This window comes from Apostichopus japonicus, chromosome 18 (assembly GCF_037975245.1).
Source record: "Apostichopus japonicus isolate 1M-3 chromosome 18, ASM3797524v1, whole genome shotgun sequence".
Lineage (NCBI taxonomy): Eukaryota > Metazoa > Echinodermata > Holothuroidea > Aspidochirotida > Stichopodidae > Apostichopus > Apostichopus japonicus.
Window position 1 is genome coordinate 4292688 of NC_092578.1, and position 19421 is coordinate 4312108.

General features: G+C 38.6%; 1 protein-coding gene across 4 annotated transcripts; it reads right to left on the bottom strand.

Moving 5' to 3' along the window:
- Nucleotides 1–2228: 2228 nt before the first annotated feature.
- LOC139958629 (polypeptide N-acetylgalactosaminyltransferase 11-like) lies at nucleotides 2229–19185 on the bottom strand. 4 transcript variants are annotated; one of them, XM_071955842.1, is made up of 11 exons: nucleotides 19014–19185; nucleotides 17411–18190; nucleotides 15930–16096; nucleotides 15262–15422; nucleotides 12857–13071; nucleotides 11702–11819; nucleotides 11038–11184; nucleotides 9286–9504; nucleotides 7606–7710; nucleotides 6734–6874; nucleotides 2229–6046 (listed from the first exon to the last, which is right to left on the bottom strand). In XM_071955842.1, the coding sequence occupies exons 2-11, from the start codon at nucleotides 17911–17913 to the stop codon at nucleotides 5930–5932; spliced, it is 1893 nt and encodes a 630-aa protein (XP_071811943.1). In that variant the 5' UTR covers nucleotides 17914–18190; nucleotides 19014–19185; the 3' UTR covers nucleotides 2229–5929. The 4 variants fall into 4 exon arrangements, with proteins under 4 accessions (XP_071811943.1, XP_071811942.1, XP_071811946.1 ...); XM_071955841.1 differs by having other exon boundaries at nucleotides 18973–19185; XM_071955845.1 differs by having other exon boundaries at nucleotides 19025–19183.
- Nucleotides 19186–19421: the final 236 nt, after the last annotated feature.

Consider the following 19421-nt stretch of genomic DNA (forward strand, 5'->3'; position numbering starts at 1 on the left):
CAAGTATGAACATATTTATATCGTTGTCAAAATATGAAATTTGTTAGAAAGTATTGTTATAAATCAAGTAACAGGGTTATAACATATCACTTTTTAGCTTAAGGCAATTTTGAAATCTCCCCCAGTCCTTTGTGTATGGAATAGGTTCTCAACGACCAAACAAACTTAGTCAATTGAAGAGATGAGAAAGAAAAGGAACAATACAATTCAATCTTCTTATTTTCTGTCGGTGATCAATCTTGACTCTTTTTTCAAGATAATTTACAGAAAAGATTGAAATGAAAGGACAATATATTATTCTAAGAGGAGATCGAACCGAGAAATATTTTCTCTTGATGAATAGAAACTTGAAAATTTTGTCTTGGGGGGAAATATAGGTCATGACATCCTGAATGAACTAAGTGATTAACTTCGCTAGTTTCGAATAACTTTCACATGTATAGCTAGTCTAATCCACAGTGACCCCACCCCCCCCCCCCGCCCCAAACAAAATCACTTTTCTCACACACACACACATTGATGACATCAACACAGATTGCAAGTTCCTAAGACGTCTATATATACCCCAAATCTCAATTTTGCCAACTCTCTCCCCAGGCGCGGCGGAACGTAAAAATTGTTGGGGGGGGGGGCTAATGTGTGGAGACTATCTAAGCGGAGCGCCACCATCGGTTGGCGCGGAGCGTACAAGAAAATTTTGGGTTTTTTCAAACCCCCAGATGGCCGGAAACGGCACTTCCCGAGTGTTTTATGCTGCGAATACCTAGCCCTTAAATATGGGTCTCAAGCCTGCAATTTCTCAGATTGCACGTAAAAATCTGTAAAAACATTGTAATTTGTATATTCGATGGTGTTTTAAGAGAGTAGCTACTACTCGTAGTGTACTCGCAAAGACGTTTTTGAGTGTAGTAAGGGCAGTGGCGGAGCTAGGGGTATTGGTCAGGGGGGGGGGGGGCAAGAATGGTCTGTAGGGGCGCTTTCGACACTAAGCGGAGCGCCACCACAGGTTGGCGCGGTGCGTACAGAAAATTTCTGAGTAAAGATACTCCCTAGATTGCAGGAAATGACCCTTTCCGGGCCTTCCTAATTTGCAGATAAACGGAGAATAAATAGGTGTCGTCGCCATTTTGTCGGAAAATTACACCAACAGAATATGACAAATGTCAATAGGTATATGAGAGCGCAATAAAATAGTCAATAATCGCGAATAAGTAAAAAGTAGTGAAAAGCTGAAAAGGGCGCCAGCAGTCCATTTGAGTCCGTCAGGGGGGGGGGGGGGCCTGACTGTATATATGAACGCTCCGCCACTAAGTAAGGGGATGTTGGAGAACTGGCTCAAATAAGGCAAGTCATTGGCCTAAGACGAAGTTGTGTTACGCTTACCGGTACTCACACTCACTGCTTCCACTTTTCACGGGGCGTGAAGACGCGGTTGGGGTGACAATGTGGTCTATAGCCAGGGGACGGGCCGAGGGTCCCCCAGCAATTACTAAAATTATTACACCTATATACGTGTGCATCGGACAGATCGACAAGTATGCATTGAAAATGGGCAGATGCACGTTTCGGAGCCTTGGTAAATATTGGGGGGGGGGGGGGCTTATCATGCATTTGCCCCCTCAACTTTTTCATTGGGGGGGCTGAGCCCCCCCAAGCCCCCCCGGTTCCGCCGCCACTGTCTCTCCCCCTCCCCAACCCCCAAGGAGTTGCAGCGTGATACTGATTGTTAAGGACAAGTTGACTCACTATCAGCAATATTGCTCTGCCTCGAGTTGCTGTACCTTTTCTACGGGAAAGGAAAACAGTAAAAAAATAGTATCTTCATTTTGGAAATTCAGTGCCTTCGCATTACAACTCTCTGCCCCCCCCCCCCCCGGCACCACATCCAAATTATACCAATGTTCTCTTGTGCACCGCTTTTTCGGTAGTTTTGTTATCTACACTGTCATAGAAAGTAAGTTCTTGTATACATCTTCTGACAAGAGTTTGACTATCAATGGATGTCTAGTTCTGTTTGCCATTTAATAAGACAAGGAGATTGGTTGTGTGACTAGTTCTTTGACAAACATTTTCATCTATTCCCAACCATCCCCACCCTTCCCCTGCCCCCCGTCCAACATCCACTCTGAAACAACCTCCATAAAGTGATGATGGTTGCAAAGAATCGTACGATGCTATTCAAATTATGACAAATTATGATTCAAAAGAATACACATGTGCACTTGATCTCTTATTTATTTTCTTTCCGTTTATTGGTTTGTTACTATAGTACAAAAGAATGATTCAAAACCAACCTCAAAACCAGCAGACACTCAACAACTTGTATTCAAAGGAGAGGTCATATTAAAATAGCACTTCCACTGATGTATATAAATGAGTATCGAGAAAAGCCTACATAACTTGTGTTCATAAGTTGCTATTATAATATGTTGACAAAGGGCTGCAGCCCTACAAGCTAGGTCAGAATCATACAGCTTTTACTGATTTATAAGGTGTATTTTACTTCGGGTTGTAACCGGTTGCGTCGGCGGGGGGGGGGGGGGGGGCTGGGGCGGGTTGAGCTCTGGCTAAAAGTATGTCAGTATAATGTCACTGATCCTCTTTTTTTTCAGTCATCACTTTTTCCTTTCATAGTCATCATTTTTTTACATTTTTTCCTAAAGTATATTATGAAAATGAGAATACATTATTCTTCATCCCATAAATCACAATGATACATGAACTTAGTTATCAGACATATTTTTTTTTAAGTTCTTAAATTATTTCTTTTGATTAATTAATGTAACTCGTTAAACTAAGACAAATGTAAACAAAATTGAGAAATATAATCTCCTATATAGGCAAAGTAAACTTCGTTCTAAGTACAGGGTAACATTTCCAAATTAAAAAATAACATTATGCACTAGATAATGTCACTGTTTCTACTATTAAGTTATTTAACACCCGATGATTTTTACAAAAATAATATTATTCATAAAAAAATCCACAAAAAAACCCCGCCAAAACAAACCAAAACATCATTTGTATATAAAAAATAGCAAACTTAACTGATTGAGGAAATTCATAAACTGTTAAACTGCCTGCATAAGTTTAATAACTAGATTAGAATAAATCTGCCTCCCTCCTTGGAGTCATTTCTCTCCAGTGTATGCTGTATCTACTACAAACTCACGATGTAGACCATCACATTATCACCTTGGTGAAGAAAGAACTTATCCTATTAAACAAAAATTTCCTACCCTGTATCAAACATTCTGATGTCACTAGTTTTTCTCCCCCTCCGGTTAATCAAAGTAATTTTTATGCTGTACCTACTACAAAATCACCAATGTAGACCACCACCGTAACATCTATTTGACAAAGCTCTCATAACCTCTGCCAAACTTTCTGGTGATGTCACCTGCCCCCCTCCCCTCAAGTCATATGATCATAAGAGAACAATAAACATAACCTTAAAGATGAACACATACCAACTGACAGCCTCACAGCCTCCTTACACATATAAATAAGAGAATTCTTATACATCAATGAAATCCCACATTTCTGATAAAAACTACAAACAGTAAAAAACAAATATTTCTGGGTAAACAGACTTAAATATGCACTATGTGAGGAATTTATGATATTTGTGCTAGTAAACAATTGTCAAAATTTATTGTTTACATTTAATGAATGTTTGAGGTAACAGAACATTGTATGTAATGAAGCATAGTGAAAATGCAAAATGTTCTGTGTATAATCTGTTATGTATGAATTTACATAACAATCCAGCCAATTTTGAACAGCACTTTACTATGAAATTATTCCTTAGTATTAACAGGGAGCTGCTACTCTAAGTTAGAGTAGCAGCTCCCTGGTATTAACATGCAGAATAACCACACTGCAAACATCCGCATCTCCTAGGATAGACAAGACAACATAAAAAATCTGCTCATATAACGACAAAACCAATTTTGTTTATGATGTGAGAAGACTGATTTGACCACGGTGGTAAACACATGGGTACCTCTGGGGCAACATTACGGCACAGCGAGTGCCTGCTGTAGCAGCAAAAGAGGTAAGAAGAAAACAAAATTACAGCCCCTTTTATATAAAACAGTAAAACGAATGAACACAAAACTGCAGGCAAGAATCACAAGAGTACCCTTTGAAATCTCATATGAAATACAAACGGATAAAATTAAGGCTAGAAATTTGCATCAAGATGTAGTTGAGCATCTCGTGGAAGAACAGAGGACCATATGAGAATGCGTTTGGCATGACTCGGTCATCCCATTTATCTCTTGAAAGCATCTATCAGACTCTAAAGGGATGTAAAGACATAACTAAATAAGTACAGAACACTTAATTCAATGTATTTTACACACAAAAATATCCACAAAATAGTCACCAAATGGCTAGCATTTGACAGCGAACTATAGCTCACCTTTACATGTATCCCTACTTCTACTTTGTTAGTACATTGCTATCTATATTTTATTTAAACACTTCCCAGATGGTACATTTTTTTTTGGGTGGTTTTTCTTTTTTAAAATTATTGCACATTTTGATAAGATCATTCCAACTGCAGATCTAAAATGTTCCCGTTTTCCACGAAATGAACTTTCAAGCATCCACAATTTGACACACAGCATTGATTTTTTCCGTTTTCGAAACGCTTTTGGCACCACGAGAATTTGATAAACAATGAAGTGAGTTTCCTAATAAACTAACCACCACTTTATGTACATATTGTTCTTAAAACAGCTCCAATAATATACTTTTTCACTACTTAAACAGCCTATTTTTTCTTCCTTTACTATGAAATATGTTATTAACTGCATTTCAATTTTCAAAATCTGGCTTGAGCCATCTCCTTTTATCAGGGAATCAATGATATTCCTAGCATTTTTTTGCATTAAGCACCAAACTTCACTTTTAAATTTACAAAAAATGAGACCAAGTCCTTTAATTTGTCAAATTGCCAACTGGACTCCTTGAGGGCCGCACATCTGCTTAAAAAAAAAAAAAATCTCTGATTATTAGCTCTAACGACCTTTGCTCGAATAACCAATCTAGAGCTAGCCGAATATTTACACGTCGCGTGGAGTGTTTCTCAATCTTAAAATTTACGCTAACCATGAAAGACTTTGCGAGAAGACTCAAAAAAGAAAGAAATCCTATAACTGATCCGTGGTTATGAGTTATGTTGTACCTATATCTGTAGCTGTCACTAATAGACATTCGTTCTTTGACAGTATTTCACTTCCAAAACAGACAGTACTCAAGTAGTTTTGCAATGATTCTCCTGTGAGGACAATTAAAGTTATTCACTCTCACCTAATAAGTGTAAAATATATGGTCATATTTTACTGAATAAGTGGCAAAATTATTCTTATATGAAAAAACAGGCTAGTTTGGGGTTGGCCTGCTATGACGGAAGTAAGCAGTAAAGCAGACTTTTAGTGATTCAGAATCCATTCTTGTATTTCAGGCATAGTTGCCTGTACTTGTACTCACCCGTGACGGTTTGGTACTCATACCTGTCCTAACGGAGTTGTACTCAAACACGTAAATTTGTACTTTGTAATTCAGTGCATTTCGGAAGTCTATGATAGGTACTTGTACAAGATTATTAGTACTTACAGCCTTGTACTCACATTGGTACTCATTACAACAGGAATTCTACTTGTACTCTTACTCATGCTGTTGTACTCCCAGTTACAAGTCTGGCTGTAAGGGGCAGTGGGGGGGGGGGTGGGGAAGGGATATAGATCATATTTGTCTTCTGGGGTATTAAGCGATCTTCCATCTGTAGTAACAACAACCAACAGAATAAATCTTTTATGCTAGTGTTTTTTGCAAGACAGGCTTTTATACTGGAAACACAACGAGGTATAATTTTGTTGGAATTCGTCTCTTATTCATTTTTTCTTTTTTTGGTGCTCTTTCATTTGTACGTCCATCTCTGTCTGGCATCCGAAGAACAGATGTCTACTCCGGCCACCACATCTCTTCCGAGTTTTGTAGCTGTAAGACATTCTCCTGAAGCCTTGTGGTAGATCTCCTGTTAAAATGAAGAAGAAAAAATTACAGATCAAGATAAAAATCAATGTTGAATTTCATAAATACATGGTAGCAAAAGAACACTCCATATTGATACCTTGTCCCAAATTTAATATGGTTGATTGGATGTCACATATTTTGACTGGCTTAACCCTCATCGTATGGGTGTCATCATGGCAATGTTTATCCAAATCTTTTATACTTTTCACCCACAAGCTTCTTGTTGAATTATTCTTGAAATGTGATACATTTGGAATGTGAGAGATTAAATGTCAATGATCTACTTTTTTAGAAAAGAAAAAAAATTGTAAGTCTCCCTGTGTAGAAATATTATTTTTGCCCTATGGATAAATTATTTTAATATTCTACAGACATATAAAAACATTTTACAATTCAATTGTCAAGATGGAAGTCAGTCAGTCTTGTGTTGCCAGATGCCTTCATAAAAAAATATAACCAAATTTTTTGCAAAATTCATTTCTTCACCATACAAAATGCTAAGAGAATGTAGTTTTGGGACCACAGATGCAGAACCTTCTCCCAGCAATTTTGTTAACTCATCAATTTGAGCCACCTGAATATCCCTGTAATACTGTTTACTAATATTTCACTTTGTTATTTTTAGCTGGATTGTAATCCGTTTCTCTTTTCTCTTGATTATCTATTGATCCTTGTTTATCTATTTTACCCGATCTTTAAAGATCCATTCCTGGTTGCCTTTCAGACCGTGGCATTTCGCCATCACCAGGGAACCCAAGGAATCTTCAATTCGAGCGAGACAGAGTAGGTTGGCAAGACGCAGCTCTTTATTCAATGACTGGTACCACATCTATAGATGGAGACAGAAAATTCAAAGACTTTACAATCTCAAAACTTTATTAGCAATCAATCAGAAAAGGAGTCTCTCATCTCAGAAGTACTCCCAGAAAGTACAAAGAAATCATTAAGAAACATTGTCCAAGATATGAAGTTGCTTAATAATTATAACACTTATATGGTGCTCATTATTGCACGTGAACATACATTCAATGGCACCTTACGAAATTACAACCCTGGTCATTGGTAACTTGACACACCTACACACCAAAGTGTGCACAATTCAATCAATCTCTCCTGGGGCACCACAGTGCACCACAACCACGTGTCCCCTGGGGGACTTCCCATAGGGTGCAGCCACAAACCGGCGCACGCAACTATATTTACAAGTTACCTTGCAGGTCCCCATTTATACACCTGGGTGAAGAGAGGCAATGGAGATAAAGCGCCTTGCCCAAGGACACAACGCAATGATCTGGCCAGGGCTTGAACCTGTAATCCTAGATCACAAGTCCACTGCCTTAACCACTTGACCACAACGCCCTCATTTGCTTACATTTGTCGATAAATTAATATGGCAGTAGTTCAAATATTTCCATGCAAGTACATACACATAGTCTTGATAGATTCCTGCAATGCCTTTGAAATAAGCACAAAACTACAGGCCACTCAAAAATTACAAATGAACAAGTCAGTGATAATGAATTCTGACATTTTTCGTTTCTGTATGTTGGGTAGACTTACCTGTTTCTTGCTAAGACCAGAGCATTCCTGTAAGACCAAACCAGCTCCTTTAGTGGTTGGATCATCTTCAGTTCCTAAACACATACCATAGTGGTCATTTTTTAACTGAAGAGAAAGAAAACAGTACAATTTTAAAGATCACAGTGGAAAAGTTAAAACAGGGATCATGTTCTAAGCAAATGTGAGGGGTCAAAAATATTAACACCCAATAAAGGTTGTGCTACTGGCAGTGTTAGGTTACCTGCCGCACATCGCCCAGTTTGAACATCACCCTACTCATCTTGACTGTCCTGACCCAGTTTTGGATAGACATGACCCCCCCTGCTCTTGCAACTGACCACAGCACACCGAAGGACTGATGAGGGCACGTAACTGAGGACTGATGAGGGCACATAACTGAGGACCAATGAGGGCATGCAACTAAGGACTGATAAGATCACACAACTGAAGACTGAAGGACCAATGAGGGCACACAACTACTGTTAATCACACAAGCATGTTGTAGTTCACAAGCAAAATTGCTTCCCTGTGATTTGGTACATTAGTTTAACCTGTGTAGTGTAGTTCTAGTCTTGACTGCAAGTCTGAAAAATGCTACATGTTCAGTTCAGCACACAGACACTAATTCAGTTCAGCACACAGACACTACCTACGATTTACCACATACGACAGTCGAGTCTGTTCGAGTCTGTTCGTGTGTGTGGACTGCTTTCTATATCGTGATCGATTACGCCTGACTGTTAGAGCCTACAATAACTCAATATGTACATTGTTTGTTTTGCACTTTCAAGGTATGCAAATAAACCAGTCATGATATGCCAGGTACAATATTTGTATCTTTAGAGCAGTTTGGCCAAATTTGTACAACTGTTTAGAGTCATGCATTGACAGAATAATTATTCTCTTCCATAAAGTTCACCTGTGATAAATTGATTGTCCACTGGGACAACTGTTTAAGGGTTAATTTACTTTACAAACGAACCAATCAGACGATGATGGAACTACAACCTAGACATTATCCCACGCTACGTCATCCTGAATACAGGAATGTATGAAGATTATATTTCTACTTATCAGACTAGGAGAAGGGCAGGTGGTTGACAAACAGGAAAGATAAAACAACACCCTTTTTGCCCTTGCCAATATTATGTTCATATTGATCATGCTTGTAAGGCATCCAATGACAACACTTATTTTCCTTCTTACCTCAAAATTCCTGAGGAAAATCTTGTTGACCCTTCTTCGTCTGAGTCTACGTCATCTTACATGGGATGTGCATTATCTATACACACAATGCAACCCAGTGCAATAACAATAAGATAAAATGAATCTACTTATGAATTCCCAACATGGCATAGACAGACAAGTATTAATTTTTTCCCACTTTAACGTTAACCATTTTTATGCCCATTCCTCTCCTCTTTTATACCCCCTCCATATGTTCCTCTCAGAGTTGTAATTGAAGTTTTGAGTCAAAAATTCAAGTCATCACCAGTGATTTTCATGACCACAGTCGAATCATCGATTCAAGTCGCTGTATTGTCTCTTTGGGGTAAAAATTTCACATCCTTGTACTAGTCACTACACTTCACATTTAATTGAGACTTACACACCACTGGGCTCTTCCCACTAACCAACCCACCTTCACCCCTAAATCAATATCATTTCCGCTACCCTTACCAAACCTTTTCGGACCGATGCAGCCTCTGGTTTGCGTGCTATTGCCTTTGGATTGTACTGCTTCTTTCTATCGTCATCTTTTGGAAGCCTCAGCTCTGGGTAGACGTTTTCGTGATACCACTTGAAGGATTTACACTGTAGCTTCTCTCTCAGGGCTATGCGGGACGAGATGTCTCCTATGTCCACACTCTTGTCCCTGATGTGAGGGGCTATATATTGCTGTGAGATTGGGAGGCAAAAGTACAAATGGAAAATGCTTGTCAATTTGTCATGCAACAGAAATTTCAAGCGGTTTTTAAACGCCAGTCCCCCTATGGAAAAGGAGTGGTTGGGGGGGGGGAGGGAGGGTAATGAGTTTCATGCAATCATTATCTTCTCCAACGTGAGGGAATATGCATTACTGTGAGACTGGAAGGTCAGCTTCACTATGCCGGCTTGGTGCTGTTGGATACAAACAATTCTTTATCTTTGATGTGTGGGGATGTATGCTATTGTTAGTTTGGAAGGCAAAATACATATCACAGCTAACCATGAAATTTTCAGAATATTGTAAAGCAATGTTTAAGCCTCTGCTTCTTTCTCAAGTGTAAGAGAGACATAGCCAATCAATATTTCATTGATGTGTGGAAAAAAACTCAAAAACTGACAAACCCAATTCTTCCTACCGTTCACCACAGGACAAAATATATTGGAAATTTGATCATAGTACTGTTAACACTAGGGATGCACCAGATATCCGGTCCGGCCGGACTATCCGGCCGGATAGTGAGCAATTATCCGGTTCCGGCTGGATATTTTAACATCCGGCCGGATCTTTTTCAAAATCTGGCCGGATCTTTTCAAAATCTGGCCTGAATTATTTCCTTAAAAAGGTGTTGGTATTAACTTAAATCAATGTAAACTATTTCCAAAAATTAATAAAAACATTCAAAGTAAGGAAAAATTAGGTTTAACATGTTTAATTTAATTTTCTCAATGGTCTGACCCACTAAATGGGGTCTTAATTTCCCCTCCTTTATAATATGCGTATACCTCACCTAACATTTGCTCCATGTTTCATACTTCTACTTCTTAATAATGATTTTCTTTTGTGTAATGAAAAAATCCGGTCTGGCCGGATTTCATGTACTATCCGGCAAAATCCGGTTCCGGCCGGATCCAAAAATTTGGATCCGGTGCATCCCTAGTTTACACACTTACAAACCCAGCAGTGAATCCTGTGCCAGAGACTTTTGTAACTCTAATTACTGAAGAGAGCTTTCAGTTGGAAAGTAAAGAAGAGAAGAAGAAACTCTCTCATGCAGATGGAAGTTCAACCAACAGAGGCTGGTAGTAGTATAACATGGAGAAACCATGGCCATAATGGGGTAAAATGAGAGGGGGGGGGGTAAGGGTGGTAGACCAAACATGGGACAGTCTTTGGGAGAGGATGGTATTAGGGGAAGGCTTGCAAGAGCTCTAAACAATGTAGAGTGATAGTGCAGTTGTTGTGAGGAGACAGGGAAGTTAGGAGTGAAGTATCAAACTCTCTTACTAAGTTAGCAGTGTCTGATCATCAGAGAGAGAATCAGGTGTAGTAAGTAGTATACATAGTCCAAACAAGGTCAAATTGGGGAATGCCTTGCAGGTAATTTGGAGAATAAAGAACATCAGTGGACATGTGGGAAGTATTTTGTTCATCATGACACCGACACAGAACAGCTGCACAATTTGACTTTATCGTTTATATGACATATTTGTGGATATTTTTACCTGGTATTCATCCATCCATACCCTAGCTACTCTTAATGAATTCTTGGCCATGGTGTCTCTAGCCGATCCGTAGGGTCGTCTCTTTCTGAAGACATGTCCGACTCTGGAACAGGGGTGAATCTCTAGGGTGCCCCCACACTGCCAAATCTGGAGAGACCAAATAAAGCAGAGAATGGAAATTATCTTCAAGGTCCTCTGGGAGCACATGATGAATGAATAGGTAGAAGTCGGGACAAATAAAGACCATATGCAACAAAACAGATTATTCATACAATAATGACTAACAATTTGTCACAGGTAAATGTTTGTACACTATATACCAAATTGACTGTGTAGGGTTAGTCACAGACCTTTAAAAATCCTAAAATTTAAAGGACTTCCTTGTGGTCAGAATGCTCTGCTTCAATGTTTACATTTTTCCTTTGATCCACATTCAGTTCCAGTTAACAACTTAAAATCTTGACTAATGTGACCATGTCAAAGGTCAGGTCATTATTTAAATGTATTACTAACAGATCACAAAAGGTCAAATTTGGAACAAACTGTGAATAAGTAAGTTCCATAAGAGTTGACCTGCCAACATCATTTAACACTTTTTGGTCATTTATTATGGAAAGACACTCTCAGGTCCAGTTGCTTTTTTTGTTATGAATTCATTACCTACCCTAAACGATATTTCTAAATTCTCTCCACCCCAAATTTCCAGTCCAGGATCGTATCCTCCAAGCTCTTCAAAATAGTCCTTCCTCATTGCGAACAATCCACCGGCCATGGTCGGGGAGCTGATAAATAATAGTCAAATTGAAGAGCGTATGGAAGTGAAACACAGAAAACACTGAACGATCAAATTTGATCGCCACTGTCCAAAAACATTTTTGCAAAAACAAAGATGGTATTGTAACAGTGTGTTATCCTGGCCAAGTCCCATAACATTCACACATCATTGAATATTCAATAAATCTAACAGACAGATCTTATATGGTTACAACTTTGCTGCTCCCAGTCAATAGGTCTATCTTAAAGGATTGGTTCAGTTGTCATACATGTTATGTTATATGAAAGAGGACAATAAAAGAAACACAATGGTGAAAAAAACTGTTCAAATATCTCTTTCGGTTAAAGAGATATTCAAGTGTAAAGTTTTATCAGATTGTGTAGAAACTGCTGAAATCTGACTAGCTGTGATGTCACATCCTCACATTCCTGAAAAGTCTTTGTTTTTTATTTCTCTAAATATTTTGTGAGATTTCATGACTTTCAACCAAAAGATATGTCAGGAGATCTCATATTTGTCAAAGGAAGTATTTGAGATTAAGCATCTGAAGAATTTTTGATTATATTATTTTCAAATGTGTTAACAAATGTAAATAATTTTTAAAGAAAAATATTCACACATGTTAAGGAGTGAGGATGTGACATCACACCCTCACAGTAAGTCTTTCTACACCAGTCATTTTCAAAGAAATTTTGATATCTTCAAAGTGTCATATCTCCTTAACAGAGCATGCTATCATGGTAGTTTCTTCACTGTTCTTTTTGTCTTTTTGTGCTCTTTCATACAAAATAGACATGTCAAACACCTGAACCAATCCTTTAAGCTGCAAACACAAATAAAACATCACAAAAGTCATCTTTATTCTTCATTGTCAAACCTTTGATCATTTTAGCTTATTTTCATCACTCATGGGCATGTGGGTGGAGTAAAGAAACAGATGTGTCAATGTACAAAACCTCTCCTCTAACCACCTTGCATATTACGACCAGACTGTTGTGAAGGTCGACACAAAAAATGCCGGTTGAAAATGTCCCAAGGTCTCACCTTATTGCACTAGCTGCCACCTCTTTGCCCCCTTTCTGACTTTCTGGAACTGGTATCCACTGGAAATTGAGACCCCAGTTGAACCCCCCACGGACCAAAGGAGAAGCCTGGTACTCAAACGAGTCACTGTTGATTATATCGATGATTGGACAGACCACTGTGTGAGGGTTGCCGTGGATACGGTCCAACAAGGGCTCCAACCATTCGATATTGACCTATTTAGATGGGAAAATAGACAACTTAATCGTCATTAAAACATTCTTCAAAATGAAATCTCTACGCAACAGTAGCTGTATCAAAGCAAGAGGTTGGCTTGAATTCCTCCAAGTGGTAAAGTTCTAAGCTACACACGATTATTTGAGATTGGTCAAGTGAGAGCTTCTTTTTCGTCTACAGCAATTAAAGACCAACTATGGAGACTTTTCGATGAACATAAAATCCCACCATTTTGCATGTATGTAATCCTTAACTCACTCCAATTACATTGCTGTAATTAACTTTACCAATTTCGGACGTTAAATACGTGAAAAATGGGAAGAAAAGTCAGCTTTTTATGAAACCTGTTTCAGACATTCCTGAAACATTCCGAAGACATCAGGTGACCATGTGACGTCACTGTTTGTATACCTCACTCACAACAATACTTTTAGTGTGTAAAGTTGTATACTTGAGCTGCCAAAAACATCAACGATATTACTCCTTTTCTCACGAAATGCCACAATTCTGTGTTGTTGGAGGTTGCAGTTATACCTCATCCAACAAAAGCATCAGCTTTTTTAGATTTCCGAGTAAAAGAACCGACGTAAAACGCCGCAGACTTTGGATCAATTTTTGAGATCCACACGGAAAGATTTTTCAGCACCCGGAGTATCTCATGCCCATGAGTCCACATGCATGACCCTGCCTCTGTGTAAGCTGCAAATGTCTCATTCTGCGAAAGTTATATTCTGTCGATAGCTGTGTCGGACCATGGCCGGACATAGCTAATGTGAAATTGACCGTAAACAAGCTCTGGATGTCCTTACATGTAACATTATATCACGCAATTGACAGTATAATATTTACCGTAAGAGATGACCGTGTATATACCGTGCATATAGGGTAGCATTGTTAGTACATGCATGGAGCTATAGCTCCATGGTACATGTATGGCTCACAGCATGTGTAAATAGTCATGCTATAGGATTTCATCGCATTTATCTATTTCCTTTGTTGTATTCCAGCATCGTGAGTTCGTGATACATTGTCCGTTATGTTTATTCCGGCATCTGCATGGACCAAGGAGTTGAATAAAAACGGTTCTATGTAGCGATCGGACGTTTTATATCGTTAGTGACTGTCTTGTGATTGTGGGATGTAACTGGTCAAGGCCTGTTTTAACTAGACCAAACTCTATGGAATTACACAGAGTCACGGTAGTATTTTGCCCAGGATTGAACGAGAAACGTGGATTTGGATATTCACTGCTAAATTTTGTTTATTGAAAGGATACTTTTTCTGTGTTTGTACTTTTGGATCTTAAAACGAGTCAGTACTATGTTCAGCTGAAGCTTAGTCATGTATATGCTACCCTGGTCGATTCGGGTCAGCGTCTTCTCGTAGTTGTTCGATTATGTTTAGTGTCTTTTTGGTAATTCGTTGACAGTAACGTAAGCCATTTTTCCGTCACATACAGGTATCACGCATGAAGCATCTTTTAGGTCTATTCTTCTGTTCAGTTTACGGTATCTTGCGATCAAACTGTATTTCGGAATCGCCAAGCTGCTTGCATGTTCTACAGTATATTGTACCGTACGGACCTATTGACGCTCCGCTATGTAAAAGATGCTTCCATTTGAGTGGAAATTTTGCTAATGAAATAACCAATTTAACTAAAATTTCTGCTTATAATTGTCTTAAAACTAGTTGTTAACCTTCATGTGTTCTTGTTTTAAGCTAACAGCTTTTCAAACGCTCAAAATTGGAAGTCAAAAACAGTACAATTGATCGCTATCTGTGTACAAACAGTGCCTATATCAGCGTTTGATTTTCGCGGTATACAAACAATGACGTCACACGGTGACCAGAGGCTCCTTTGGGTCAATCACTGTTTTCAGACATTCCAGAGGTTCATGTCACGTGACTACCCAAAATGTCCATTTTCGTGGTCGTTTTTTGATGGGTTATAGTAGGTTTTTGAAGATTATTTTTTACACATGTTGATTATGGGTATGTAAACTCCTAAATTAATGGAAAATCCCCCCCCCCAAAAAAAAATTTGCCTCCATAGTTGGTCTTTAAGATATTTAAGAAACAAAAATTCTTCATATTCATTAGCCCATTGAACCAATTTACATGTCCATTTCTGTATAATGGTTTCGTCTTGAAAATCCAGTGCTTTAAACATTACAAAACTTAAAACTTACCTCACAATGACTGTCCAAAAACATGATAACCTCTCCAGTGGCATAAGATGCCCCGAGATTCCTTGCTCTTATAAGCCCCTCCCGCTCTGAATTGTGATGCAACGACACAAACTCTGGCAGTTGGTCCCTGACGTAGATATCTAACGGCTCCTTTAAATGTTCTGAAAAGTAAAATCGTAGATAAGGTGTGGTTAAGTAATATAAGGATTTAGAGATCAATGGATTGAAATCAATCATTTAGGCAGGCACAGAAAAGCTGACATCATCAATTTAGCCTAGAAGGAGCATTGATGAGTTCGAGCATACTTTACAGTTTGAATATCTCGAAACCAGAATAGGCATGGGAAACATGACTAAAACTCAACGTTTTAATTTTTTTCTCGAACTATGACATGTCATGACTAAGATCCTGCCCAAAGTCAGTCTTTTAAGTGATGATTACAAGCTACCTTTTAAATCTCAATTCTGATGATTCTAACAGAAATTCTGTAGGGCAGCAAAATTTTTACATAGGATAGGGTAGGGTTACTTTGGACATGTACCATGTATAGAAACCAAGTGTTATTTCATTTTACTTTAAGAGAAATACATAGTAAACATTTGTATGACTGGAGAGTCCTCCCCCCCCACCCCCCCCCCCCATTGGGCTCACAAACAGGTATACTTACCAAAAGCACTAAAATCGTCAATGAGGATAATCTCATGCAGAAGTTGTTTTGGAGTCCGATCCAAGACGCTGTGTATTGTGCGCAACAGAGTCGACCAGGCCTCGTTGTAGAAGCATATGACTACGCTAGTCCTCAACACGGCTTCAGAATAAGACTTGTATTTACATCTGAGGAAGAAGAATTGACGAGGTAAGCAAGGGGAAACTATGATTGCAGAGCATACCGGCAAGATACTGACTGTGAAATGCAATACATCACTTTTGAATTATCAGGATCAAGTGGGAGGAGTTTAGTCGCCAAAGACCTTTTTTTAACTAAATACACAAAAGTAACATTTCTATTTTGCAATCAAAGGGACTACCCTTTGGTGTTTCTAAAAGCCTGCAAAATACAACATTAAGTGCCCATTTCAATACTTTATACTGTACAGTTCTGAGTGTAGTGAAGTGCACAACTATAAACAAATGAAATAATTTAGGTGAAACTTCTGCTACAAATCTGGACATCCAATAAACTCCAACTGTAGTGTTTCTGTAGACATGGTTCTCCAATATTGCATCTGGAAATTTAGCTTTCAAGAGTCTCTCTAAATGAACCACTTGTGTAGGAAGGTACTTTTGAGTGGGGGGGCTGAAGACTGATGGCCGGCCTGGGGGAGGGGTCTAAGGGGAGGGGGTGTCCCCCTCCCCTTTGGAATTTTTTGCATTTCCAGGTGGCCTCAGATGCAATTTGGTGTAATATAGCACACTTCAACACCCACTCCAATTTGTAAAATTAATTTTGTATTTTCACCTGGCCTTAGATGCAATTTGGTGCTCCAAATGAGATTTTTTTTCTCATTTGAAAATGAAAAAGGGGTTTTCTGACTTGCGAACCGGGGGGCGGAATGATACTTCCGCCCCTCCACATTTTTCACTGGGGGGCTGGCGCCCCCACAGCCCCCCCCGGTTCCTCCGCCCTTGAAATGAACCAAAGCATGGAATTACAATTTTACAAGGAAAAACATGAAAGCTGAGTTTCTAGAACTGGCTTGTCTAGGTTCATAATACTAGGATACCACTCTTTATTGAAATTAACAAAGTTTTATAAATGTAGTAATCTTACAAAATGTAACTTTGCCTTCGACCTTTGTTCTGAACCCTCCGTTCCACGCACTGACCCCAAGGACAACAAAGAAATGCTCATGGGCCCCACGCGGCCATGCCAACGGGCGAATCACCAATGACCTAAGCCTCACCATGTCTGGGGCTGGAGAAAGGTAGGTTTTTTTTTGGACCAAGATGAAACTTTTAGACTGTTTCTGACTGTTATAACATATATTATGTTAAAATGGGCTGCCAGGTTTGACAGATTCTATTTTTTGGGAGACCCTTAAAATATTTCCCCCCACAAATTCCCAGCATACAGTATAGGTTAAAAAGATAGGTCAGCACAATGTATTACATGAGAGTACATACTGACATAACAACATTACATCTTACAAGCTGTTCCTGGTATCTGTAATGTTCCGGTGAAATCCTAGCCTCTCACTGACAAGTTCATTAAACGCATGTTTCTTCATCCCTTCGTCTCTCATCAATTTTTCTTCGGGATTGCGAATGATACCCTGTTCATCTTGAATTTTGCCGTTATCAATCTCTTGTTTTTCTGGTGAAAAGCGATGCTTTTTTTTATTATCGAGAAACTTGTCTCTGTTGTTCTTCAATTTATCTAACAATATCCTTTTATCTTCCAAACCGTCGGAGTCAATTTCATTTTTCCATCGCTCAGCCTCATATTTCAGCTTTCTATCATTATCAGCCGGTTGTTTCTGACGACTGAACTTTGATTTCAAATGATTTATCGGAAGGACACCCATTGGTCGACCACCACCAAATCTATCTTGAGACTGAGACACTTCTCCATATAAAAAGAAAAACAGTGAGATCCATACCAGAGTTGAGACCACAACCCCTCCAAAAAATGCTCTCATGCGAAACTTCATCGTTCAACTTAAGATGTTTGATTAGTTCCCTAATAGTCATGCAAAAACAAGAATTGGGACCGAGGATGTTCATTAATAATCATGGTGTCACGTGAACAGAAAATTCTTTAAAGTATCCCACATTCTACAAAACTTGTGAGATGATGGACCTCCTGTTGAACAGATACGGAACAAGCTCAAATAACTAATGTCCGTACTACATCCTGGGCATTGTTTTGTAACAATTAATGAAGCCCTCAAGTTAGTTCGACTAATATTTTTCTTGGTGAATCAGCAGCTGAAAAAAAGCCAGAGAAATGAAATACATGAAATAAAAAAATTATCAACTAATCTGTTTTTTCTTATTATTGTAATTTTTAATAAATTGTAATTAAGAGTATGTTGGTACAATAGCTTATGTTGATACTAGCAATTTTCTCATCCAGGGATGGCACTTGGTGTTGTTTTATATAATACACATGTTCCTGCAATAACAGACTGTGGTTGCCGTGCTTGGTGAAAACAGTCAAAACTGATACAAGAAAAACAAGGAAATGTAAGTTTGTAGAACTTTTATTCATGAATGATTTTATTGTTTTACTGAAACTATGGTAGGACTTTACAGAAACTGTTAACATATACATTTTTAAATTTCTTCCTTCTTAACCTAGAACATACTGACTCAAGACAGGCAGAATCTGAAGGAAAAAAACCCATCGATGATATCACATAGTTGAGGGATAAAATTGTAAGAGTATCTTCAGTTAGGGCCTAGGCTAAGGCACAAATTGTTGAGATCTCCATACTGTTTACCTTCAAAAGAACATTTGAGCTCTAGCATCGTGAAATTTCCGCATAAGCGTTATACATGTAGGCTACTATAACATATACATTTTACAACAAGAAAACTAAATTTTGCTCAAAGTTGACGTTACTTCGGGTAGGCTTAATCATCTTCTGTTCTTAGGAAAGACAGTCACTGATTGGCAATAGGCTAACGTTAGAGCCTGCTACTACTGACATAGACTACGGACTTAGCAAGCATAGGTCTTAAATTACCGTTAATCATTAGGAACTTACTATAGGTTGCAGAACAGACTGAAGCTGGTCGTAAAGCCTACCTGGTACTCACATCAAACAGCTTATTAAAGTCGAGCAAAACAACTGCTTTGGAGAACGTCAATTAAGTAAGTTACAGTGTCAAATATTTGAACACTTCCGCGAAACTATTACCTGTGTTGTATTTCCTCAACAAAAGACCGTTGTGAAGTTAGATACTTATTCCCCGTTACTCGTTCGACGTTCGCGAATGAGTACAGTAACTGCTACCGATTCAGTTACGTATTCGACAATGGTATCGACGTAACACCTCTGGCATGACGAAAGCTTTCTTACAAGATGTTCAACATTTTGTCGTGGTAAGAGGTTTATCTATGGGTCATATACTCTAATGAATATTTAGAAGGATACCATAATGCATCTTTTCCGGTCCGAATAGTTCTTGACCAACTTAAATGACCACTACTTCA